The sequence below is a fragment of the Phytophthora ramorum genome, assembly GCF_020800215.1.
Source record: "Phytophthora ramorum isolate Pr-102 chromosome Unknown Phyram_PR-102_s0008, whole genome shotgun sequence".
NCBI classification, from domain to species: Eukaryota; Oomycota; class Peronosporomycetes; order Peronosporales; family Peronosporaceae; genus Phytophthora; species Phytophthora ramorum.
This window is the reverse complement of record NW_027150654.1, coordinates 1156686-1180495: the sequence shown is the minus strand read 5'-3', so window position 1 is coordinate 1180495 and position 23810 is coordinate 1156686. Positions and strand designations below refer to the sequence as shown.

At 56.0% G+C, this 23810-nt stretch overlaps 11 protein-coding genes across 11 annotated transcripts; 4 read left to right on the top strand and 7 right to left on the bottom strand.

Moving 5' to 3' along the window:
- Positions 1 to 1251: 1251 nt before the first annotated feature.
- KRP23_9410 (5-aminolevulinate synthase) lies at positions 1252 to 2865 on the bottom strand (the record flags this gene model as incomplete). Its single annotated transcript, XM_067894962.1, has 1 exon — positions 1252 to 2865. One exon carries the CDS (start codon positions 2863 to 2865, stop codon positions 1252 to 1254), a length of 1614 nt encoding a protein of 537 aa, XP_067742588.1.
- A 1668-nt stretch (positions 2866 to 4533) lies between these two features.
- On the top strand, positions 4534 to 5379 carry KRP23_9409 (Splicing factor YJU2; the record flags this gene model as incomplete). The annotated part of the gene is made up of 1 exon (XM_067894960.1): positions 4534 to 5379. The coding sequence occupies one exon, from the start codon at positions 4534 to 4536 to the stop codon at positions 5377 to 5379; it is 846 nt and encodes a 281-aa protein (XP_067742587.1).
- Positions 5380 to 5910: 531 nt separating this feature from the next.
- Positions 5911 to 7042, bottom strand: KRP23_9408 (ATPase GET3; the record flags this gene model as incomplete). Its single annotated transcript, XM_067894959.1, has 3 exons — positions 5911 to 6612; positions 6682 to 6772; positions 6849 to 7042. The coding sequence occupies 3 exons, from the start codon at positions 7040 to 7042 to the stop codon at positions 5911 to 5913; spliced, it is 987 nt and encodes a 328-aa protein (XP_067742586.1).
- A 174-nt stretch (positions 7043 to 7216) lies between these two features.
- Positions 7217 to 7586, top strand: KRP23_9407 (uncharacterized protein; the record flags this gene model as incomplete). Its single annotated transcript, XM_067894958.1, has 2 exons — positions 7217 to 7509; positions 7577 to 7586. The coding sequence occupies 2 exons, from the start codon at positions 7217 to 7219 to the stop codon at positions 7584 to 7586; spliced, it is 303 nt and encodes a 100-aa protein (XP_067742585.1).
- Positions 7587 to 7815: 229 nt separating this feature from the next.
- KRP23_9406 (Argininosuccinate lyase) lies at positions 7816 to 9201 on the bottom strand (the record flags this gene model as incomplete). Its single annotated transcript, XM_067894957.1, has 1 exon — positions 7816 to 9201. One exon carries the CDS (start codon positions 9199 to 9201, stop codon positions 7816 to 7818), a length of 1386 nt encoding a protein of 461 aa, XP_067742584.1.
- A 224-nt stretch (positions 9202 to 9425) lies between these two features.
- KRP23_9405 (Ribosomal RNA small subunit methyltransferase F) lies at positions 9426 to 10846 on the top strand (the record flags this gene model as incomplete). The annotated part of the gene is made up of 3 exons (XM_067894956.1): positions 9426 to 9562; positions 9653 to 10628; positions 10706 to 10846. 3 exons carry the CDS (start codon positions 9426 to 9428, stop codon positions 10844 to 10846), a joined length of 1254 nt encoding a protein of 417 aa, XP_067742583.1.
- Positions 10847 to 10917: 71 nt separating this feature from the next.
- KRP23_9404 (uncharacterized protein) lies at positions 10918 to 12969 on the bottom strand (the record flags this gene model as incomplete). The annotated part of the gene is made up of 1 exon (XM_067894955.1): positions 10918 to 12969. The coding sequence occupies one exon, from the start codon at positions 12967 to 12969 to the stop codon at positions 10918 to 10920; it is 2052 nt and encodes a 683-aa protein (XP_067742582.1).
- A 1121-nt stretch (positions 12970 to 14090) lies between these two features.
- KRP23_9403 (uncharacterized protein) lies at positions 14091 to 15435 on the bottom strand (the record flags this gene model as incomplete). Its single annotated transcript, XM_067894954.1, has 2 exons — positions 14091 to 14184; positions 14255 to 15435. 2 exons carry the CDS (start codon positions 15433 to 15435, stop codon positions 14091 to 14093), a joined length of 1275 nt encoding a protein of 424 aa, XP_067742581.1.
- Positions 15436 to 15561: 126 nt separating this feature from the next.
- KRP23_9402 (Iron-sulfur cluster assembly 2-like protein, mitochondrial) lies at positions 15562 to 16069 on the top strand (the record flags this gene model as incomplete). The annotated part of the gene is made up of 2 exons (XM_067894953.1): positions 15562 to 15690; positions 15758 to 16069. The coding sequence occupies 2 exons, from the start codon at positions 15562 to 15564 to the stop codon at positions 16067 to 16069; spliced, it is 441 nt and encodes a 146-aa protein (XP_067742580.1).
- A 40-nt stretch (positions 16070 to 16109) lies between these two features.
- On the bottom strand, positions 16110 to 17741 carry KRP23_9401 (Protein tipD; the record flags this gene model as incomplete). The annotated part of the gene is made up of 1 exon (XM_067894952.1): positions 16110 to 17741. The coding sequence occupies one exon, from the start codon at positions 17739 to 17741 to the stop codon at positions 16110 to 16112; it is 1632 nt and encodes a 543-aa protein (XP_067742579.1).
- A 4245-nt stretch (positions 17742 to 21986) lies between these two features.
- Positions 21987 to 23564, bottom strand: KRP23_9400 (uncharacterized protein; the record flags this gene model as incomplete). Its single annotated transcript, XM_067894951.1, has 1 exon — positions 21987 to 23564. The coding sequence occupies one exon, from the start codon at positions 23562 to 23564 to the stop codon at positions 21987 to 21989; it is 1578 nt and encodes a 525-aa protein (XP_067742578.1).
- Between the last annotated feature and the right edge of the window lie 246 nt (positions 23565 to 23810).

Genomic DNA, 23810 nt, shown 5'->3' with positions numbered 1-23810 from the left:
ACAGTTATGACGATGATCGTGGACGATGTCCGTTGCATGCAGGTAGCCACGTACACCGCGTTGAAGAAGTCAACGGTGAAAATGACCGACTCAGGCATCATATCCTCCATATAACTGATACTTGAAGCCACAATGTTCTTTGCGAGCATCTTGACCATCGGAAGCAGCAGCATTACAGGTAACTCATAGCGGGTGCCAATTGCAACGTCAAAAAGCACTTGGTAGACTGGGTAGATCACAAGTGTCAACGCCTGAGCAAAAATGAAGAGAACAAACCCAAAAATCTGCGCACGGTGCGCCTGCATTTTCTTGAAACCGCTGGCGCCAAAAGCGACTCGGAGGGAGACTGCAACGATGCCCAGCAATGGCGGAACCATCAGAATACTCATGAACGGAATCGGGAAGGCCAGATACGCGGCTGCAGTCATGCACAACGCAGAGACCCCCACCACCGCACACCCTAGCACCAGCAACGTCTGGCGAAGCGAAATCTTCACTCCTTCGACCAAATGTCTCAGCTCGACCAGCATCGTGTACGCGATGACGGCGCATACCACGGCACTCCGAATCCAAACTCCATAGTTGGCTTTCCAGCCGTCGCTCGGGTCTTGCAGCGGCACGCACTCCAGTGACAAAGCGAACGCGATCATGGGCAACGGAGTTCCGACGCACACAAGAAATACTCGAAGACGAGAAGTGCGTCGCGTATATTCCCCAAGTGCTAGCAGCCTCTCGATGGAGTACCGGCCTCGGTGACTCACTTGCGTAGAAATCCATGCTCGCTTGAGTTTGGCCAGCAACTTCTTGGGGCTTCTAGACATGCGCAACTCATAGCTCGTTCGCCGTGGAGTTGTCGTGGCCATCGCCTCACGCGAAATACCGACTTTCATGAGCAGCAACAAATACTTACTGCAAGCTTAGTACCAAGAAACAGCTTCCACTTACTATTATTAATACATAGTACAGTGTACCGTTCAACAATGGTTTTACTTGGACGCTTTACAATGACAACATTGGTTTGCAATTGCAATCGACTGGCCGAAAGTGCTTGATAGGATGGAACTTCCCAGTCCTGCCTCCAACGGAGGCAGGACGTGAGGATGGATACATTAACCGAGATTTAAGCTCTTCTTCCTCTCGTTCTTGCTTGGCATCCTACTCATTACGCATTCGATTGTGTGGCTTTTGGTAGGTGGACACGGCCTCGGGCTCTTCCAATACTGGAGTGCGAGGCACCCATAGTGAGTGCACTTACGCGGCACAGGCAGCCTCCTGAGCCGACTCGACCACGAACTCGCCGGCAATCTCCAACGGCGAGTTGGACCACTCCACCTTGGGCAGGTACTCGCCCTTGGGCACGAAGTGGCGCGGCAGGTCGAGCGTGGTCCAGACGTCCTCGAGAGCGGTCATCAGGTCCTTCACCATGGCGTCCGTGTGCGTCGGCAGAGGCGTCAAACGAAGACGCTCCTCGCCACGGGGCACCGTCGGGAAGTTAATGGGCTGCACGTAGATGTGGTACTTTTCCATGAGGATGCGCGAGGCCTCCTTCACCTTGACGGCGTCACCCACCATGAGCGGGATAATGTGGCTCACGCTGGGGAGAAGTGGAAAGCCCGAGTCCACCAGCTTGTTCTTGAGCTCCTGCGAGCGGGCGTGCATGGTCGAACGCTCCACCTGACTCTCCTTGAGGTGGTTGACCGACGCGCGGGCGCCAGCAGCGAGCATGGGCGGCATCGACGAGCTGAAGATGAAGCCCGAGGCGCACGAGCGCATGGCGTCCACCAGTGCGGCGTTGCCGGCTACGTAGCCGCCCATGATGCCATAGCCCTTGGCTAGGGTGCCGGTCACCATAGTGATGCGGTCCAGGCAGTGGTCGCGCTCAGCGACACCAGCGCCGCGGTTTCCGTACAGACCCACGGCGTGCACCTCGTCGTTGAACGTCATGGCGCCGTACTTGTCGGCCAGGTCGCAGATTTCGTGCAGAGGAGCGACTGTACCCTCCATCGAGTTGACACTCTCAAAGAGGATGAGCTTGGGGGCGTTGGGGTCGGCCATCTTGAGCTTCTCCTCCAGGTCCTTTGTGTCGTTGTGCTTGTAGATGAACTTCTTGGCGCCGCTGTGGCGGATGCCCTGGATCATGGACGCGTGATTCAAACTGTCCGAGAACATGATGAGGTCCGGGAAGATCTTGGTGAGGGTCGAGATGACGCTGTCGTTGGCCACGTAGCACGACGTGAAGAGCAGAGCCGCTTCCTGCTGGTGCAGGTCGGCCAGGTCGCGCTCGAGGAGCACGTGGTTGTGGTTCGTGCCCGAGATGTTGCGGGTGCCACCGGATCCGGCGCCTGACTTCATGAGGTACTCGTGCATGGCAGCAACGACCTTGGGGTGCTGTCCCATGCTCAAATAATCGTTGCTGCACCAGGCCACAACCTCCTTTGTGCGGCCAGAGTCCTCGTGGTGCGTAGCGCGCGGGAACTTGCCGCGCTTGCGCTCCAGGTCGGCGAACAGGCGGTAGCGGCCCTCGCGCTTAATGGTCTCGATGGTCTGAGCGAAGTTCTTCTCGTACTGCGGCGTTGAGAGGCCTCCAACGCGGGTCTGGCGAGTGGGCGCCGTGGGGAAGCGTGCGACGGCCGACGAGTACGGCTTGGGTCCTCCCAGCTGCGCGTTCTTGTGCTGATGCGCCTTCTTCTTGAGCTCGGAGATGCGCTTCAGCGTGGCGTCGGACGTGGTGGACGTGGCGTGCGCCTGCGAGTTGCTGCCGCCGGCGGACGCGGCGCCCATGACCGACGACATGTGAGGGCACATTTTGGCCAATTGCGAGATGTTGGGGAGGAGGGCCGCACGGGCCGTGGGCAGCGCGTGCATGAACGGGCAGCGGGAGGCGGCCTGCAGGCGCCCAGCGGCGACGGAGGCGCGGGTTAGAGCCATGGGGCAAAGGGGGGAAGGCGGCGGGGAAGCTGCTTGTGCTGGTGGTGACCAGTTCCAAAATGACCAAACGGGAGGCGCGCGGCGAGGGGGGGACAGACCACCCGGACACGTCGGAAATTGTGATAGTTAATAATATAGTAAACCCGTTGATATCTGAAAATGAAGTGTGATGTGGTAGTATTTATATTCAATACAAAACGAGAAGATTAGCCATATATCGTCGTAGAGAGTTGTTTCTGTAGTCAAATACTATTTGATACAGTGCCGGCTGTGTGGCCAGGTTTAGCGCTCAAGCCCCGTTTGTGTCTACTGAACGGTTTCGCGACGTCATCCCTCCCCATTTGGTTTATAGCCGGGGCGGCATTATCCAGCAACATACAACAGGCAAGTCACGAGGCCTGGACCAACAGAATGGACTGCGGGGGTCGCGGGCGGGGAAAACCTTTTGCCTAGCTAGAAACGCGCTCGGACTGATCATAGTTTGCGGCACTCAAATTGCGATCGACAACAGCCGCACGTTGGCCACCGGCAAAGACAGCACTTGTAGGAGCCCTGCCAGATGCACACAGCGAACTGTCGATAGGATGTGGGCCGTAAAAGCTTGCTGCGGTGCTGCTGCAGTCGCAACGGGGTCAGCTTCGACTCGAAGCTTTCTAATTGCTGCTCGCTTTAGCTACCTAGCGAAACGAAGACGTTTTTAGCGGCGTCTGAAGTTGCACCGTCGGGATGCCTGCTCGGTGTGTCTCGTTGCATGCGGCGCGTGCCGCTGCCGCTGCAGTTTCCGCTTCCGCTTGACACAGATCCTCGCCTCCGTGCTGTTCCGCTGGCGAGACCACAGCTGGCACGCGAGCAGACTGCGAGGATAAAGGTTCCGGAGGTGCGGTCTTCTCAACGCCTTTGCAGTGCAGCACGAGAGGTACACTTCGGCGTACATGTACGTGATCAAGATCTGGGTTGGCTCCACAAGTAAACGCCCAGATTGCGCTTTTCGGGTGCAAAGCTAATGCTGCGGCAGGACAAGGTTGTGGGTATGCAACATCAAGAGCCTCAAGCTAAACCCTCGCCCGAGTTCTACGAGACGCCCGACCGCAGACTTTACACCTGTAATGCCGACTCGGCATTACCGTGAAGAAGACCGAGAGCAATCACATGGCAAGCGAGCAGCTCAATTGGAGCTGCCTTACTCGTCCAAGCAGCTTCAATGAGCCCCGCTCATCCATCAAGAGCGAATGAGCCTCGTACATGTAATTCGCACGATATCGCTGCCCACGCATACTTCGCACCGGATCAAGGCTCATTCGCAGCGTGCCTCGGTCGCTTGTCGTAGCGCGCCCGCCGCTCACTGGCGCAGGCCACGCCTTCGGGCCGCGTCCGTTCTGGTCCGAACCTGCAGCAAAACACATAAATGCTCCGGCACCAAGCACCAAGCAAGTAAGCGCTCCTCGCCACTCGATCCCTCCTCGCCCGAACTGGCCTTGCCGCAGTGGCCAGAAACGCATTTGCACCACCGGCACTCATGCGATTTCATCGAGATTTGTGATTTGTGCAATCATCCGGATCAAAATGACTCAACCGGGACCAAAATACCAATAGCACAAATCCGTCATGGGCGAGCGCAAGGTGCTGAACAAGTACTTCCCGCCGGACTTCGACCCGTCGCTCGTGCCGCGGCGCAAGAAGCCCAAGAATGAGCAGGTGCAGGTGCGCATGATGTTGCCCTTCTCCATCCAGTGTGCCACGTGCGGCGAGTACATGTACCGGGGCAAGAAATTCAACTCGCGCAAGGAGGAGGTGCTGGAGGAGACCTACCACGGCATCCGCATCTTCCGCTTCTACATCAAGTGCATCACGTGCTCGGCCGAGATCACGTTCAAGACGGACCCCAAGCGCGGCGACTACGTGGCCGAGCACGGCTGCCAGCGCAACTTTGAGCCCTGGAGGGAGACGGAGGGCGAGCAGGAGGCCGCCGTGGCCCAGCGCACCCAGGAGGAGAAGGGCGACGCCATGAAGGCGCTCGAGAACCGCACGCTCGACTCCAAGCGGGAGATGGACATTCTGGACGCGCTGGACGAGATCAAGGCCATCAACCAGCGCCACGCCAGGGTGGACACGGACAAGCTGCTGCAGCAGCACGCAGACGTGGGCCAGCTCAGCCAGGAGCAGCGGGACAAGCAGCTGGAGGACGACAGGCTCGAGGCGCATCGCGTGTTCGAGCTGAGGCAGAAACTCAAGCGGCCGGTGGCTGAGGGTAGGGAAGAGGCCAAGCCTGCGACGACGCTGGCGGATGACACCAAACCAGACACTACAGCGACGCCACCACTCAAATTGGCGGTGACGATCAAGAAAAAGAGCGCTGTGGCAGCGAAGAAGAAGAAGAAGGGCAAGACAAAGGCGGCCGCCGCACCCGTAGCGAACTTGGTGGCAGATTATAGTGACAGTAGCGACGAATAGACTCCTTCTGCTTTCTTAACTGCTGCTTCTCGAGATATCACCTGTCTCCCAACTTGTTTTCTTACTTGCACTCCCATCCCTCTGTTGTGAGCTCCTCTCGCTTACTATAGCGCTCCGATTCAAGTTGTATCTCCGCAATATTGTGCTCCATCTCGCGCTGCAAGCGGATACCATAGCCGCCTCTCACTGCTCCAGCAGGCGTGTGTAGTTGGAGACCTGCGTTTACTTGCTTCCATTGCCAACACCTCGCGGGCTGTCCACATTGTCTTGCTTGTAGCTGCAAGACGCAGGAATATTTTGTCAAACTGTAGCACCTTGCCCCTGCCGCAACTTTATCTACCAGTCCTTGATGATGAATCTGTAGATCAGCACTGTGCTGAGCCATGCGCCGTCAGCAACTAAGATGCAGTTTGGAGTTATCGAACGCTGGAAGAGTACGTTCATACAAATATCAAGCAGAAACAACACCGAGTAGGAGATCTACTGTAGACTCGTTCAGCTCTACTCTCATGATTTGTGCGTGCTAACTCGTTACTGGTTGGGCTCATACGGTGCCAGCAGGTTTTCCGAGAAGGCCGTGAGCGACGGTACGCCACGCACCTCCTCCGTCAGCAGCGGCATCTCCACGACGTGGAAGTCCTCGTACAAGTCGTAGATCTGGTCGATATACTTCTGCTGCATCTTCTGGCGGGCGTTGCAGCTCTTGCACGACGAGCCCTCCTCCGGGTACAGCACCTGGTTCACCACCACGTTGTGTACGTCGATCTCGTACTTGGTGAGCTCCTGCACGAGACGCTCCGTCTCGTAGAGCGACAGGAACTCGGGGATGCACACGCACACGAAGGTGGTGCGCTCCGGGTCCTTGAACTGCGCGTTCACCTTCTGGATGACCTCGCGCGTCTGCTCCAGCTTGCCCAGCAGCATCTCCTGCGACGGCAGCGCGCCACCCAGCAGCGCCGACACTTGCGAGAACATACCCGAGAACTGGTTCTTGAGCGACAGGATCTTGTCGAAGGCCTTGTCCAGCGCCGTGGGAAAGCTCAGCAGCCGCAGCGTGTGGCCCGTCGGGGCCGTGTCGAACACGATAACAGAGTAGTCCATGTTCTGCACCTGCTTCATGAGCTCGGCGAAGCTCATGGCCTCGTCGATGCCGGGGATGGAGTTGGTCAGGTCCTTCATGAACGAGGCCATGCCCGAGTTATCTTGCACACCGTCCGCGTTCATCTCCTCCAGCTTCACAGTAGCAGTAACATCAAATTAGTAGAGCAAGGTAGGGTGGAGAGTGAAACACAAGCGTCGTACGTCTACGTTGGGGTCGATCTCCATGACCGCCAGGTTGGAGAACCCGTTCACGGGCGTCGGCTCCCGTGTGAACTTCTGGCCGAACGCATCACTGGGCAATGGATACATCAACATAATTAAAGAAAAAGTAGAGCAAGGTGGGACAGCGTAGGGCGATTCATAGATACCTGAGGTTGTGCGCGGGGTCCGTGGACACGATGAGCACCTTCTCGCGCTGGGCCGCCAGCTGGATGGCCAGGCAGCAAGACGTGGTGGTCTTGCCCACGCCGCCCTTGCCGCCCACGAAGATCCACTGCAGCGACTGCTGCGCCACCAGGTTGCGCAGGCTCGCCTCGGGCACGTCCGCCACTTGGTCAGCCATGTTTCTCTCCCCGATACTAAACCTCGTTGTCGGCGTGTCGAAATGAGTATATCATATGTGTACCACCTTAGGGGAAATCAATCAGCTGACTTCCCGGTAAGTCACCTGATTGACTTCCCGGTACACCTGCTAGGAGCCACACTTTTTCCAAGAGCTCATTTTCCCGAGTCGATCATGATGTCGGCTTTGTTGCGCTCCGCCGCCCGTCGCCCGGCCGCCTCGCTGGCGACTCACACGCAGCAGCGCTCGCTGTGGGCCAAGGTGCACGATGGACAGGACGCCAACCGCGTGGCAAGTCGCATGCAGACGATCCTGGCAGAGGACGGCACGCTCAAGACGCTGGCGCTCAAACGCTTTCATGAGAAAAAGTGGCAGAAGCGCAAACGCAAAGCCGAGGAGCAGAACATCCGCCGTGCCAACCGCCGCGTGGGCTCCATGATCGACTTCATCCTGCGCCGCAAGAAATCGTGCGTGCTATTAGCTCGTGGTTATCTGCGTTCGGTGTCACTAATTGTATAATTGTTGCTTGTGCAGGGGCCACTAAGCTGGAGATGGAGGCTGTTACCACAGACTAGAAGAGAGAAGACAGAATATAGTGAGCACCATTGGGTCTGATATTGCCACCAGGTCAATTGACTGCATTGCCGGGAGGACAGGTACAAGGTTGGTTGAACGGATCCTCTTCATTAGATTATAAAGATGCGGCTGATGGAGCCGACATGTATCTGCGAGAATGGGAAAGTTGAAGCTCACAGCAGCAAAGACCGGTCGATCTAGGCGAGCCACGCCTTGATGTCTTCGATCTGCTTCTGCACGGCGCTCTTGCTGGTGCCGCCCGTGACGTTCTTGCGCTCGACGCTCACGTCAAAGTCCCAGACGTCCATGACGTCCTGCTCGAACTTGGGGTGCAGCGTCAACAGCTCGTCGAACGTGAGCGCGTTGAGCGACTTGTTCTTGTCCTCGGCGAGGCGCACGGCGGCGCCGGCCACGTGGTGGGTCTCACGGAAGGGGACGCCCTTGCGCACGAGGTACTCGGCCAGGTCCGTGGCCAACATCTCGGTGACGAGGAAGCTGCGCATCTTGTCACCGTGCGGGGTCATGGTGGCCAGCACGCCCGTGGCGATCTGCAGGCAGTCCTGGATCGTGTCCACGACGTCGAAGAGCGCCGTCTTGTCCTCCTGCAGGTCCTTGTTGTACGAGCGCGGGAGGCCCTTGAGCGTGACGAGGAAGCCGCTGAGACGGCCAATGACCGTGCCACTCTTGCCGCGCAGCAGCTCGAGCGCGTCCGGGTTCTTCTTCTGGGGCATGAGGGAGCTGCCCGTGCTGTAGGCGTCGGCCATGGTCACGAACTTGAGCGTGTTGTAGATGATGAGGTCCTCGGACATCTGCGACAGGTGCACCATGAGCATGGAGGCCCAGAAGAGGAACTCGGCGATGAAGTCGCGGTCGCACACGCCGTCGAGACTGTTGGGCGTGACGCGCGCGAAGCCCAGCGATTGGGCCAGTGCCTCGCGGTCCAGGCCGAACGAGTTGCCGGCCAGCGCGCCGTTGCCCAGCGGCATGACGTCCACACGCTTGGTGAGGTCGGCCAGGCGGTCGGCGTCCCGCAGCAGCGTGGCGCCGTGGCTCAGCACCCAGTGTGAGAAGCGGAGCGGTTGCGCTGGCTGCAGGTGCGTGAAGCCGGGCATGAGCAGCTCGATATTGTGCTCGGCCAGCTGGTTGGCCGTGCCGATGAGCTCCTTGAGGCCGTCCTGCAGGCCAACGATCGTCCGCTTGAGGTAAAGCCGCACGTCGGTGGCCACCTGGTCGTTGCGGCTGCGACCCGTGTGCAGCTTGCCGCCCACGGGGCCGATGAGCTCCGTGAGGCGGCGCTCGTTGGCCGTGTGGATGTCTTCGTCGCCGTCCTTGGGTTCGAAGGCGCCGGCCGCCCACTCAGCGCCCACCTTCTCCAGGCCGTCCACGATAGCGTCGGCCTCGGCCGTCGACAGGACGCCGCTCTTCTCCAGCGCGCGCGCGTACGCCTGGCTGCCGTCCAGATCCACGCGCCACATGCGCTGGTCCACGGACAGCGACTCGTTGAACTTGTTCATGACCGGGTCCACGTTGCCGCGGAAGCGCCCGCCCCAGAGCTTCTTGGCCTCCTTCGGTGCGTCCGTCATAGCTGATCTAGTGGTGCTCGTCTCGGGAAGATTCCACTTGTGGAGGTGCAAGGTGCTCCAGATCCTTTTGCAGATGTCAGCAGCCGCTAATCTGCGTGTTGAGAGTTAGAGGGCGGATGTCATGGTCCTCCTTCATCTTGCGTCAGTTTTCACCCCATTCCAACATCTGCAAGCCCAAAAGGTACCGTTTTGCCGGTACATGGCTACAGCCTCCACTGGCGGCGATGGCGTCGACGACGTCCTGGGATGACCGCAGCGTGTGGAAGGCCTCGGGATTCCTGCGCTTCCTGGAGCAGCACCAGGTGGACACGAAGGACCTGTTGAACCCGTCGATCAATGGCGAGTCGCTGCGCTTCTTCCGGTATGGAGATCGGAGGCTTGAAAGTTGTGTATCACTCGTGACATCTGAAACTCATTTTTCAATTGTTTCTGCGTGGTTAAACGTCTCCAGACTCAAGCAAGTAGCTGGTACCACTAAAGACGATGCTGCCGACCTGGTGCTGCAGTCAATAGCTGCCAACTTGGCACGAGAAGCGGCAGGAAATGATGTTCAAGGGGCCACAGAGGTGTCCCCTCAAGCAGTTCCGTGGCTTCCAGGCTTCTACTCGCTGCCGGTGGCCGCCCCATTGGCTCGAGTGGATCTCTATCGAGACGGACAACTCTACGGCATCGACATCTCGTCAGGTTTTGCCGTGTCGCTGCTGGACGTTCGACCGGGAGAGCACGTGCTCGACTTGTGCTGCGCTCCAGGGGCCAAGCTGACCATGATCGCTGACTTGTTGCAGCTCCGAGGTAGCGTCACGGGCGTGGATTTTTCGCGACCAAGACTGGGTGCGTGTCGCCAATTGGTGCACAAGTACCAGCTCTTCCGACGCGAGAGTGAAGCGAAAGACGCGCGCGCATGGAGGTGCAGACTCTTCCACGCCGACGGAAGGACCTTCAACATCGGACCCAAGACCGAGTGCGCACATGTCGACGGGATGGACGTGCTGCTGGACACGCAGGAAATCGCGTCGCGAGCACCGCGTGACCGCTTGCGAAAGCGCAAAAACAAAAGCGCTCGTGCGCGTGATGCCAAGCGCCAGAAGCTGCTGGCTGTGGACTCTGCTCTGTATGACAAGGTGCTGGTGGACGCCGAGTGCACGCACGACGGATCGATCCGTCATCTCCAGCGACTTGACACTGCTGCCAAGTGGGAGGACTATGTGCGTGACCACTTGAGCGACAGTGAGGTTGGACGTATCTTGAACCTGCAGCATGGACTCATCCGGAACGGATTCAGCCTGCTGCGGCCTGGAGGCACCATGATCTATAGCACTTGCAGTCTCTCCGTGAAGCAGAACGAAGATATCGTATCAAGCTTTCTTCAGGACGAGCCACGCGCCAAGCTTGACACGATTGCCTGTGGCGATGACGTGCCCTGCCAGGTACAGTAGCAGCTTTCTCCTGTTTCCGTTTGTCTGTTGAAAGCTGGCTAACATGGACTTGTATGCAACGTGTGCAGGAAGGAAAGCTACCGGGTACCCTACGCTTCACGCCCTCACAAAATACGAGTGGTCTCTTCATCGCCCGCCTCCGTAAAACAGCGGTAGAAGCACCGTCATCCGAGCAAGAGGAGAAAAGCAGTACTAACAGATCCGCTTAGACTGATTTGACCTATAGCGTTTGGAATGCCAAGGTATGTTATGCAGTTTTGCCTCACCTTCGACCACCGCATCACTCGTCAGGGATCGTGCCAGGAATGAAATCGAGGACTTGTTTTGGTTGTTCGCAAGCAGGAGGACTCGTGTGGTTATCGTTCTCGCTGTGTGAGGTGCCAGAGCGTTGGGCAAATGCCCCTCGTCGGGTTTGCCGCCGCTGCTCCGGGCTGCTAGCCACCACCCCGGACAAAAGAATTGCCGAGCTGATTCGCCGAACACGGTGACGTCCCGTCAATGAGTTTCTGCGAAGGCTGTTCACGGAGCTACCGTTAGATAGCACCCGCAGACTGCTAATCCTGCGTCTGATACCGGGAAAGGTCTCAAACGGACAAAAGTACTCGAGCGAGCCACGCATTGCAGCCAACTCCTCTTCCTCTGGATCGACGTCCCCTTCACTTGGTGTTTCTGGGGCTATTGGCGGACGAATCGATCGCCAGCAGCGCATAAAGGCGCCTTTGAAGACGTTCCAAGCGTGGCGTTGCATCCAGAAAAACATGATGAACAAGCGGTTGAGCAATATGCTTTTCGTGTTGAGCACAGTGACATTGTGACCAACGTGGAGGTACAGCAGATCGCGTCCACGTAGGCCAGTACGCTCCATAGGAAGGAAAACGGCGGCGTGCGCAACCGCGATCATTAGTACCCACAGCAACAGCAAAACCGGAACAACCTGCAGGTTGGAAAACGTGAGCATCCGTCTAACGGGTGGCGTGACAGCGTCTAGAAGCTGTACCCACACGAACCAGAGGAAAGTGCTGGCCACCGCCCAGCAACGATAGTCCCAGCTCAACATGTCGGCCACACACAAGCTTGCCACCGAGCAGTGCACCATCGAGAAGAGGAACCCAAAGTTGTGGAAAAGTAGAGCGCGTAGCATGTCGCGCTGACTTGCACAGGCAAATACGGTGCAAAAGACCATCGTAAACAGAAACCCCACGACAGGGATCGCGTGCGCCGTCGAGGACTTACCGGCTCCTGGTTGGAGTACCAACGTTACCACAGTGAGCGCAAGTCCAACTGATCCAGTGGTGTAGATTCCCACGCGCCTGAAGATGCTTATTCGCTTTGAATTCTGCAACGACCACGAAGACAAGACTAAATTTCGCGTATCGATAGCGCTGAGCCGCAGCGCGACGAGTGTAATTTGCTGGTGATGCCGTGCCGTGTCATTACCACTCGCAGCAGACATCTCCGGTGCCGAAATGCCTAGCTGTTTGTGCAAGACGTGGGTTCTGTTGTTGCCGATCTCGACACCCAAACTGGCAGTTCGCGAGTATCGCACAGGACGAAGCACAAGTTGTGTTCGGTACAGTTGGCAACGCACAAGCTTTGAGCCAGCGCTGCGGGCAGCAAACAGCTTCCGCTTTGTGTATAGTACACGCATGATGAATGGAATGAGCGTCGCCAATGCATTCTCGAAAAGTCCTAGCAACGACAGCGTGGCATCATCTTGGGCGTACGGCACTGGTATCTCCGTGTGAACGCGAGTGTGGTCTGCGTCGATGACTTGCAGGAAGACGAGAGCCCCGATCACCATCAAAGCTATCAACACTAAAGCGTTGCTGCGCACAGCTACCACGAAGGTGCGGAAGTTGGCATCCATGGAAATGGCGAGCTGTAAATTGAGCCAGAGCGGAAGTAAACTGACAACTCGGAGTACGTCGCCTAGAAAGAAGCCGAGCAGCGCCCAAGTGACGAGGTTGACAACCGAGAAAAACCAGAACTCGTAATGGTGCGTGAGCAGCCTGAGTACATCGAGATTTGCAGTGACCATCGTGCTCACGACTGACATCGATGACAGCCCTGCAGCCAACGGTCCTAGCACTTGTCCGATCTCGCGCGGAGTTGCTATCACAGCCAGAGTTAGAAGCGTTCCGAGCACCTGACCGAGGTGCAACAGCTCGAAGTACTTCTTCATCCACCACAAGAATCGCACATTCCGCTGCGGGCCCAGCCACCGATGCGACAATGTGCGACGTAAATCGATCACGGGTAGTGATCGAGTCGCCTCGAATTTGTACAGGAACGCAGCGTGTTCACGGCTGTCTGACCGTCGGCTTGGTGCCATGGACGTCTCATCCGGTGTGGTGTGTCGTCGCGGTATTGGAACCACCCGTGTCGTTGGCATGTTTGACGCACAACTATCACAATGCAGGACAGTGCATATACGCTCGCGGTGGAATGATGATAGCGGCTAATGCTAAGAATGTAGCAGCAAAAAGGTCAACCAGTCTTTTTTAGCGCTGGAGGCGCAGCTTAGTCGCAGAATGAGTCAACGCACGTGTAGTTGGACGCAGTACATTTGTTCTAATCGTGCTATATGGGACTGCGTGCCAGCACCAAAAAGAGAACTCGCGAACGAATATTAAAAAGAGAGTGAGGCATGCGGAGTCAGGGTGGATGCAATCTGGTTCGACGACAACGGATTGTGGATTGGTTCCGGTCGCTAGTCCGTTTGTAGCGGTACAGCGAAGGTGAAGAGCAACAAACTGGTGTATTTGATCGGCCTTCTAATGAAAAGGAGTGGACTGGGCCGTGTAGAACGAGTCGCAGCTTCGCTGTAGCGGTATGGCCTCAACCCTCGAAAGCCATTGCTTTATTTACAGGAAGATCGAGTAGTTTGCAGCTCTAACAAGGCTCCTTATCGACCCAACGTATCCGCCATCGTGCTTTCAAGCTGGTCGTCTTGCGTTTCTGAAGTTGGGGCAGACACTTTGGACTGGCATCGCCACCACAGCTTCGACCATGTTCGCTCTTTCACCGCCATAACTGTCCCGGGTACAGGGTCAGAGAAAGTAGTGTATGGGCTAAAGTACTCCACTTGTCGATGGATAAAAAGCAATTGGTCTGGGCTCCCAGTCGCGAGTTCCAACAGCAGCCGTGGAAACCACCCAACGATCGTTATCGTACGCTGAATTGCCAACATGGACGTGTGCAGATCGAAACCAGTGATGCTTGTTACACGGACGCTCCAGAGCAAGCGAGACTTAAAAACATCTCCACTGCCGATGATGAGCTCCAAAGCGCAACCTGTAGCAATGGAGAGCACTACAATAACTGCCGGTAGACCGAAATGCTTTCGAATATGCAGCTGACGTGTAAGACTTGGCGTTAGTGCATCAAGCACAAGGAGACAGTGAAACCAGAGCCACCATGCGAGAACAGCGAGGCAAGGTGCTGCTTGCCATTTCAGTAGATCCAGCAGTAATATAGCAAGCGCAGTGCCTTGGAATGTCGAGAAAAGCACGTCGAAGTTCCAGACGACCAAGCGTAATAAGTCCCTCTGAGCCAGCGAGGAAAGCAAGAACACGAATACTAGTGAGCATCCGGCTGCTATGGTTGCTACACCCAACTTGAGTTGGTCCGTCGCGTTCTCTGTGTTGCGATAGAAGATCACCATCCAAGCGATGGCTGTCGAGCTGAGACCCACGACTCCAGTAACATACACAGCCGATTGAGCGTATGGAGCCTCCATCCACTTCAGGAGATACCCAGGCAGCACCACATTTCTTGCGTCCACAACAAACGGGTCATAAGGAGCGAGCGTCAGCTTTTCAGTATTCAACGCAGCTGCATCGAGTGTCAGTGTTGTTGGACTTGCTTCGGACACGAAGACGCTCCTCATTGTAGACGCATTGAATTGCGTTCGCCCCAAACTTTTTCTTACCTTGCGTTGGCTTAGCTTAAGTCTCGCATGCAGTCCAACGCACGGGATAGTGTGCAGCCCTTGGGCCGTGTCGGGATCAGATTCTCGGTCACGCAGACGAAGGCGTAAACGACGATTCTTGGTGTACGCTTTCTTGACGACAAACACCGACAGTGTCGAGGCTGTGAAGACCACGACTTGACGCGATTGCAGTGTCAATTTGCCGATTTTGATGACCGGGAAATCGGCGTCCGCGATCAGACTGTACGAGCAGCACACGACCAGCAAAATGAGGAACGGCCCGCTGATGATGATGGACTTGATTGCAGTCGGAAAGGTGCGGTAGTTGGAGTCGATGAGCACCACGCTCTGTGAGCTGAGCCACAGTCCAAAGCACGATATCGCTCGAATGTCCCCGAAAATGACACCAAGACCCACCCAGTTGAGCGTGTTGAGCGCCGTGACGAACCAGAACTCGTAGTGGTGGGCCAGCAGCACCAGCAGGTCGAGCGAGAAGAAGGCGACAAAAATCGCCGGCGGCAACACAATCGCTGCGACCATGAGCGGTACCGCAAACGTGATGGCCTTCACGGGCACGAACAGGAGGCAACCGAAACACAGCAAACTCACGCGGAAGAGCCACACCAGGAACGCGTTGAGTTTCGGGTGCATCGCGCGTATAAGTCGGTCGTGCGCCTTCGACGGCAACAGTTTAGACACGAGCGTTTTGGTGAGGTCGAAAGTTGGAAGAGACTGGGCCAGCTCCAGCTCGTACAGGTGGCTACCGTTTGTCTGTTCGTCACTATTGAGTTGCCCCGACGCAACGCTGGCCGGCGGCATCACTCCGATGCGCATCTCGAGTAGCTGCGCTATAAAAAGTGTAGCCATTTCGATGTTGAAGTGCCCAAACTTTGCTATATTACACAAGCACAAAATCGTATTTTTACACATCTCTATGTAATTTACTCTCATGGATGATGGGTGACCATTTTCGCAATCACAAAATTGGACAAAATGATGAACCTGCGGTCGGCACTCTCGCGACCGCTGCAGCGTGCGCTGCGGCCTCGCTGGGTCTCCAGCGTGCAAGTGACTCGCGACACGGGCGTCCCAGACCTCACCATCACGCCACTGGCCGCTCAGGTGCGTGTACTAGTCCTCGCACTCCCAAAAATGGTCTTCTTATTTGTGCACTTGTGTTCTCCTGTAGAAACTGATCGAGGCTGCGGATCGGCAGAAAGCGGCCAATATGATGCTGCGCGTGGCGGTGGAGGGCGGCGGATGCTCGGGCTTCAAGTACGTGCTGGAGTTCGAGAAGGACGCGGCGCCCGACGTGGACGAGGACGTGGTCTTTGAGCAGCACGGCGGCCGCGTGGTCGTGGACAAGGAGTCGCTGGAGCTCATCCGCGGCAGTACCGTGGACTTTGAGCAGGAGCTCATCCGCAGCGCCTTCGCAGTGGTCAACAACCCCAACGCAGTGAGCGGCTGTGGATGCGGCACGTCCTTCGACCTCAAGGACTAAAAGCTGAGAGACCAAATGCACAATACAAATGACACTTGACTCACTCCCAGAGCACGACCACGCCGTTCTTGTCGCAGGACGCGACGCCTTGGCCGTCAGGACGCCACACGCAGCAGGCCACGGCGCCGTGGTGACCCGTGGGACCAGGTTTCAGCTGCTTCTCGAGCTTGCCGGTGCGAGTGTTCCAGATGAAGACCACGCCGGACGCGGCACCCGCGAGAGCGTAGTGACCGTCCGGACTGAGAGAGGCCTGAGCCCAGTCGAAGCCACACTGGTAGTCCTTGTGGCGCAGTTCTCGCAGCACGCCGTACGTGCGGGGATCGATGACCCGGAGAGAATGGTCGCGAGAGTTTGTGAGCAACTCGTTGCCACCGAAGCTCACGGAGGTCGCTTGCTCCGTGTGAAGACCACGCAGCTCCTGCACACAACGTCGCGTCCTCGTATCCCAGAAACGAACCGCGCCGTCTTGGTGAGCACTCGCAAACTGCACGAAGCCAGCGTCAGCACCCGACGGCGCAGCGATATCGTTGCAGCTCGACACGCAGCTCACTGTCTGCAGGCGCACTCCCCGCATAACATCCCACACCCTCAGACTGCGGTCTGAAGAGCCCGTGATCACTTCATGCGGCACCACTGGAGAGAACTCGGCCGCCAGCACTTTTCCTTTATGCCCCGTGAGCGTCTGCATGACGCGGCCAGTCCCTACTCTCCACACGAAGCACTTGCGATCACATCCCGTGCCCAGAACCAGCGCCCCGTCCTCCGACGCTCTCACGCACAGCAGCGGATGCGCCGTGCCCACGCCTCGGTACTCGCCCAGAGCCCTGGGCGGAGAAGAGGCCGCCGCCTCCGCTTCCCACGCTCGCACTGTTCCATCGCTACTGCCACTGAACAAAATCTTGCCCGACGTGTTGAAACACACCGAGTTTACTTCTGTCGCGTGTGCTCGAATCGAGTGCGTCACGTGCGTCACCAACTTGGCTTCCGATCCCAACCCGTCCTCTTCACTCAGCAACAAGTGGCTCATGTTCTCGGCCGCCTCCTGCGTGGCCATCACAGCCGACAAAGCAGGCGACGGAGGCTGTCCTTCCCTGTCCCCACTCGTGGCCTGGATCCACTCGTGCAGCAGAGCGCTCTTGTCCGCTACCTGCGTCTCCAGCTCCGCGTTCCTGCTTCGGAGCTTGTCGGTCTCTGCCTCACTGTGCTCCAGCAGCTTCCGCTGCCTATTCAGCTCGTCTCTGGCCAGCAGTAGCGCTTCCTCCAGCTCCTGCAGCGCCTTGTCCTTCTCCAGGCCCAGCACTGTCTCCTCGTCCAGGCGCTTGGTCGCCAGCTGCAGTTGCTGCGTCCACGTCTCGCGCTCCTGCAGCAGCGTCTTGCTCTCGCTCACGAGCGCCAGCTGCTTGCCCGCGTAGCTCGCCAACTGCGCGTTCTTATCGGCTAGTTCCCGCTCCAGTTGCTGGATTGCGCCTAAGTATCTTTGCGCCGCGTCGTCGTCTTGTTCCTGTGGCGCGGAGAGACGCACGGACGCCCCCAGAGACGCCGAGCTCGCCCCCAAAGCGCTGCGGAACAGCAGTTGCTGGTGGGATGCGATCAGGTCGCTGAACGCTGCCACCTCGCGCCGGTTGCGCGCCTCCAGGAGCCGCGGCGCAACGTCCAAGAACCAGGAGCTCATTTTTGTTGTGGGAAGGCCGAGAATTATAACCCACTTGTCATGTGTATGATAGAAACGACGTGTACGCCACATGGATTTGCCATGATCATTTCGTGAATGGATACACGAACTTCAACTTCAACAGGCAAAATAAAGTGGGAAAAAGGCGAAAATAGCCACAACAAGCCATTATTATAGCTCAGAGTTGGTGGCTTTATACTGGCTGGACCCCCTCACGATGAGTTCCTGGTCGCGCGGCTGGTGGAACAGCAACCAGCGATTGATTGCCAACCAGTCGACGCTGATCGCGCGGGTGCTGGACGTGTCGTTCCAAGGACCCAGAGTAGAAGCTGTTCATGCTAACGATAGAGCACGAGGCAACAATGAGGTTGACGCTAGTGTTGGGTGGATGTACGAGTTGCAGTTGTCAAAGCCGTTGCCTGCTGTCGATATCTCCAAAACTCCGTTGATGAAAATGCTGTCGCCGACGAGGTACCCAAGGGTGGTGAGATGGATGCACAAAGTGATCCCATTCCTCGTGAGACTCAACCGGATCAACGTGCTCGTGTTTGGATCGATTCTCTTCCTGCCAGCGGCTATCACTCGGCCGTGGATTCCACTTCTTGGCGCGATTTCGTTGATTCCGCCATTGTCCTTTACGGTGTTTTTCTCGTCGGAGATCTTGAATTTGTTGCGACGGAATTACGAGTACTGGTTTGTCTCGATTCTCAATGTTATCAACTGGGTTGGAGTGGGCCAGGTCTTCGGAGATTTTCGTGCCGTCGTGTGCGTAAGCTTCTGGCTGAATTCACAGAGTGTCATCTCGATCGATGCTAACTACCGAACGTACCAAACCACAGTGATGTCCATTGTGATGGCAGGGCCTTCAATGCTAGCTCTCGTCGTGTGCTGTTCGTACCGACTAATTGTTGATGCTGCGTCACCTTCGATATCAATCGGTTCGGTCAAGGTGCATTGGCGCCAGATCGTAATCTTCACGGCATCGACGCTAATTCTCTTTATGTTCAAGAAGGCGTACATCAAGACCCGACGTCGGCATTACCGAGCTCACAACAGGGTAGCCAGCAACGTTGGAGGCGATCGGCATATTATTTCTTGCGTGGTTTTGTCAGCTCGAATGCGCTTGGTACCGTCCACGACTAAGCAGCGACTCCGGCTCACGAAATTCATCAGGGATCAAGCTGCCACGGCATCAAGTACACAGCAATTGCGCCTTAGCTATTATGGCTCACGCATTGTTGATGGCAGACGAGTGTTTCTCTCAGAAAGTCTTCTTAAGAGGTTTCATGCTCCTCGGGTCCAAGTCATCTTGTATGCGGTAGCTATCACGGGCCTCGCTGCAACAGCTGCTGCTTGGGCTTTACTGCTTCTTCACAGTGAGCACGTATTGGTGGCTGCTGCGATTGCATTCTCACTCTCGATGATGTTCGTGTTGACTACAGCAGCATTGGCACAAAAAGATTTGCTGCGTTTGCTTGTGTGGAATTTTGATGTTTTGTTTTCAACTGCTCAAGCCACAGTGCTAGCTTTGTGTTTGCTGGATCAGCTACAATGGCGTGTCTCTTCGAGTTTGGCCGTTGCGACCTGGTGGATTTGGTTCCTTTGGCTTTTAGTGCTTGACGCGCTTACGCCTAGCGTTTCGCATCAGTTGTGTCTTCGTAAACTTGCTCTCCCTGTGGTTAGCTTGATTCTGTTCATTGCCGCAGCTTGTGCCGTGTGTATCGTCACGGGCGACAACAACATTTTCAAGTCTCGTTTGCTTTTCACTTTAAATTTACCAAAGCTGGGAACGTACCATGAATACACGGATGGTATGGCTGTGCAACGCATTGTGACTATCATCGGGTGGAACGCCCGACTCCTCTTCGAGCTCGCGCTGAGTGACTCAAATCAGTTGATTTTCATCCGTAGGAGAATCGAATATACCAGTCCGTTCCTCACGTTTTCAGAATCGCTACCAGGAGAGCAGCAACCCAGACCAAGACTTGCCGAGCAGTGGTGCTGGAAACGATCCAGATCAGTTAGTCTTGTTCCCCAAGAACCGATTCCGTCCGCAGTGTCAGCTTCGCGTGGTGGTATCGTGAAGTAAGAGTGTGCGACGAGTGAAATACAGTTCCAACTATTTAACAGCCGAATTGTAGGCGTGCTGTAAAATATAAAATGTGGATCGAGAGCATCGAGCCTCAAGGAAGTACATACTGTACTTCCTGGTTAGTCACATTTATTTTTTATTACTCCATATTACATCATGAGCATCAGGGCACATTACGAACTGGCGGATTTCATAGCTCTAAACAAGACCGACCAAGCGGTTTCGCGAGCGACAAGTTATCACTGAAAACTATTTTGACAACAAAACCTACTCGAAGCATGCGTATTATGCCCCTCCCTCCTGCCAGTAATCCAAGCCATGCTGTAGCGGAAGGTAGCACTACCGTACGAAAGGCGGAGAAGACCAAGAATGGTCGAGCAGAAGGCGATGCTGCGACCGAAACGCAGTGGCTATATGAACTGAAGCTAGCACAGACACTACCAATCGTCGACATTTCCAGAACACCGGCCTCGAAACTTCTCTCAGCATCAACATATCAGTGGTTTGAGCGTACTATGCACCGCTTCACTCCTATCCTTTTAACCCTCTTTCGAGTGAGCTTGGTGTCATTTGCCGGCTTGCTAGTTGTGCCAGCCGCGATCATCAGACCGTGGGTTCCGCTCATATTTGTCGTTTCGACACTGCCGCCCGTGCTTTTCGCGTCGTTCTACTCACTCGAAGTACTTGCGTTGTTGCCGAGATACAACGAGTTTTGGTTCATCTCAATGCTGAATGCACTCACGTGGTTTGGACTTGGGGTGATCTTTGGAGACTTACGAGCGCTCACGTGCCTGACGTTGTGGTTTAATTTCCAGACTGTCGTGGCCATTGATGCAAACTTCAGGACATTCCCCGCAGCGGTCAAGTCCACTGTGATAAGCGGGCCAACCATGATAGCGCTCGTCGTATGTTGCGCCTACAGCCTGGTGGTTGACTCCAAGTTCCCAACATTGTACATCGGGGCTATGCCATTCCCATCGCGCCAGATTGTGGTTTTCACCGCGTCAACACTTGCCATTTTCATGTTCAAGAAGGCCTACATAAAGCGGCGACGCATACGCATTCGCGAGCATGATCGGAAAAATAATCCAAGCCCAACACAGGGCCGACACACTATTCCTTGCGTTTTGATACTGGCGCGGGTACGACTTGGCCTACGCGGCGCCGAATCGGACACTCTGAGCAACAACTGTGCAACTGAAGCAAGATCTGGGCTGTTTAATTCAGCAAAATCGTCTCGAGTACAGCAGTTGCAGCTTGCTCCAGCCAAAGCGCATGTCGTAGACGCAAGAAACACGCTACTACCCGGCCATCTTGTTCACAAATTTTCATCTCGACACACTTTAACAGCCCTGTATTGTGTGGGTGCAGTAGGCATCGGCGCCACCGCAATTTCCTGGATAATAACGCTTCTGCACTACCAAAGCGAGCGGATTAACGGGCTCAAAACGGGGATTGCAGTGCTAGCAGCTCTATCCTCTGTCATGTTCGTGGCTGTGTGCGCCGCAGTCGCCCAACGAGACCTGCTTCGACTGCTCGTCTGGAATTTCGATGTGCTCTTTTCGACTTTCCAAGGTACTGCGCTCGCAATCTGTCTTTTGGATCTACTGCAGTGGCAAGCTTCGTCCAGCCTCGCCGTCGTCGCATGGTGGCTCTGGTTTCATTGTCTGCTGGTACTTGATGCGATCACACCGATTTTCGCGTGCCAAGTCAACATTCGAAAGCATTTCGGTCTACCTGCAGTCATTGTCGTACTCTCCGTTGCGGCAGGTTGTGCTTTAGAGCTTATTATCGGCAACGGTGAGGTTTTTGCGTCTCGCCTGCTTTGGAGTGTGCGTGTGGTAAACAGCGCGGGATTCGACGTCTTCACCTCGATACTTGCAGTGCAGCGCACAGTGACGATCCTGGGCTGGTTTCCTCGGTTACTGGTGGAACTCGCCACTGGAAGTCCAGATCAACTGCTTTTCATCCGCCGGCAGGTGGAGTACTTCAGTCCCTACGTGACATTTTCGGAGCCTGCACCCGTGGCGACTATATCGGTGCGCGAGCGAAGAAGATCAAGACATTGATAACGCGAAAGCGCTTGTAATGCACTTCGAAGTATTTACTTAAAGTATTGATTTTGCTGGGGTGGTGTTTATATAGCGAGTAGTTCACTTGTTCTCGACTTGGCACTTCTCGCGAAGACTGGTTGCAAGACCAACAGCTTGAGGCTTGGCGTCATGCAGTATCTCGTTAATATCTTCAGGTGCTTCTGAGTAGATGTTTAGTCCAAACCTTGCAATCGGAGGAGCATTGTCTGCTCCATGCAGAGCCACGAGCAAACTCCAGACCATTGGAGTCACAAGGCGGAAGTCCTTAGTGATCGCAAGCCCTGGCCGAACAAAAGCAGCCCGGTTCGGGTCTTCACCAGACGCATACCCAGGCTCCAATAGCTCGTGGTTCGTTATGAGACCTGGCTCAGGACCTCCTTTACCCACAAAAAGCGCCCAGCGATTCATCCACTCGGTATGAACTGCAAACCAGCACTCTTTGTACTTGATCTCTTTGCGATCGAAGCTCATGACCAACTTCAGCTCGAGACGTCGGCGCAGTTCCGTGTCCTCTGAGTACGTGGGCTGGGAAGCCGCGAGAAGGTTCATGCGCTGCATGCTGGCAGTGGATACCCGCCGACTTGCTGGTGGTGGCGAGCCTACTGACGAACTTGCTACCGACGAGGAACCGTCTGGCACCAATGGAACCACCAGCTTGATCGGAGGTGGCAGTCGGAAGCTAAGGCGACGCGGTTCACCACTGCTACGACCCAACCGCTCACGAATTCCAGCTAGAGATTCCTGCGAGACGTCTTCTCCGTTAATCTCCACAATTTCAGCACCAGAAGCCAAGCTGCCACTTCGTTCGAGTGCGCCGCGAGAGCCATCGGCGAGCGACATGAAGCCCAGCACCACAGCACGATTTACAACGCTGCCGTCAAGGTGCAGACCGAGTGAACCTGGTGGTACCTCTATGCTCACCACCTTATCGTGCGCGGTTGGCACAAATGGATGTTTGTCTGCTTTCAGTGTGCGGTCCTCTAAGCCTGTCACGCGCACAAACGAAGCTGGTTTACCTGTTGGCTTCAATGCTGGAGGCACAGCTAGTGACGGCGCTGTCGGCTCTTGTGTTGGCTGCGAAGCTGGTGGTACCTGTTGCTTTGGGGGTGCTACACGAGACGCTGGAGCAGCAATTGTGGTTGCAGCTCGTAGACCACCCCTCATCCAGCTAGACCATTCACCAGTAGGTTTGCCAGTCTCATTGCCCCCCACAACGCTCGCTGAGCTACTTGGTGCACCCGTTAACAGCTTTGACTTGTCGTTCTCATGAGCTGCTGGATCTGGCTTCTGGTAGTTCTGCGGTGGCACTCGAAATCGTAGCTGACGCTTGAGGTGAGCAGCTTCTCGCAGAATGGCGCCGACTTCAGCAAGAGTTTTCCGCGGTTGCTCCACGAAGTCGAACTTGTCCATTCCGACTAGAACGCTACCATGAGGGACCTTACCACTCGCTTCCACGGCGCCAGGCGTGCCTTCTCGAGCTACGGGAGCAAAATCGTCAAGCAAAGCTGCATCGGTGCAGCTTCCGTCGAGCAAAATTCCGAGTGGACCAGCAGGAACGCTGACCTCGACAACCGGCCACGACGTGATGTCCATGCCAGCAATAACGATGCTGGAGGGTTTGACTAAACCGTTCGACATCTCTTTGAATTCCCCGGTCGGACTGCCAGGCGTCGAGATTAAGTGTTGATTGCCTGAAGTTGCAGGTTTGACCGCCGAAAACAACGCCAACATGGTAAGGACGAATGCCTTGTACCCTCGATCGCTTGCCACCTAGCTGGAAAATCACACAATGAGATCGAAGAAGCAAAGTCCACAGGCAAATGGGTTGGAAGTGCTGAAAGGCTCCCGGTGAACCTAGCTCAATAGCTTCACACGCCACTTTCA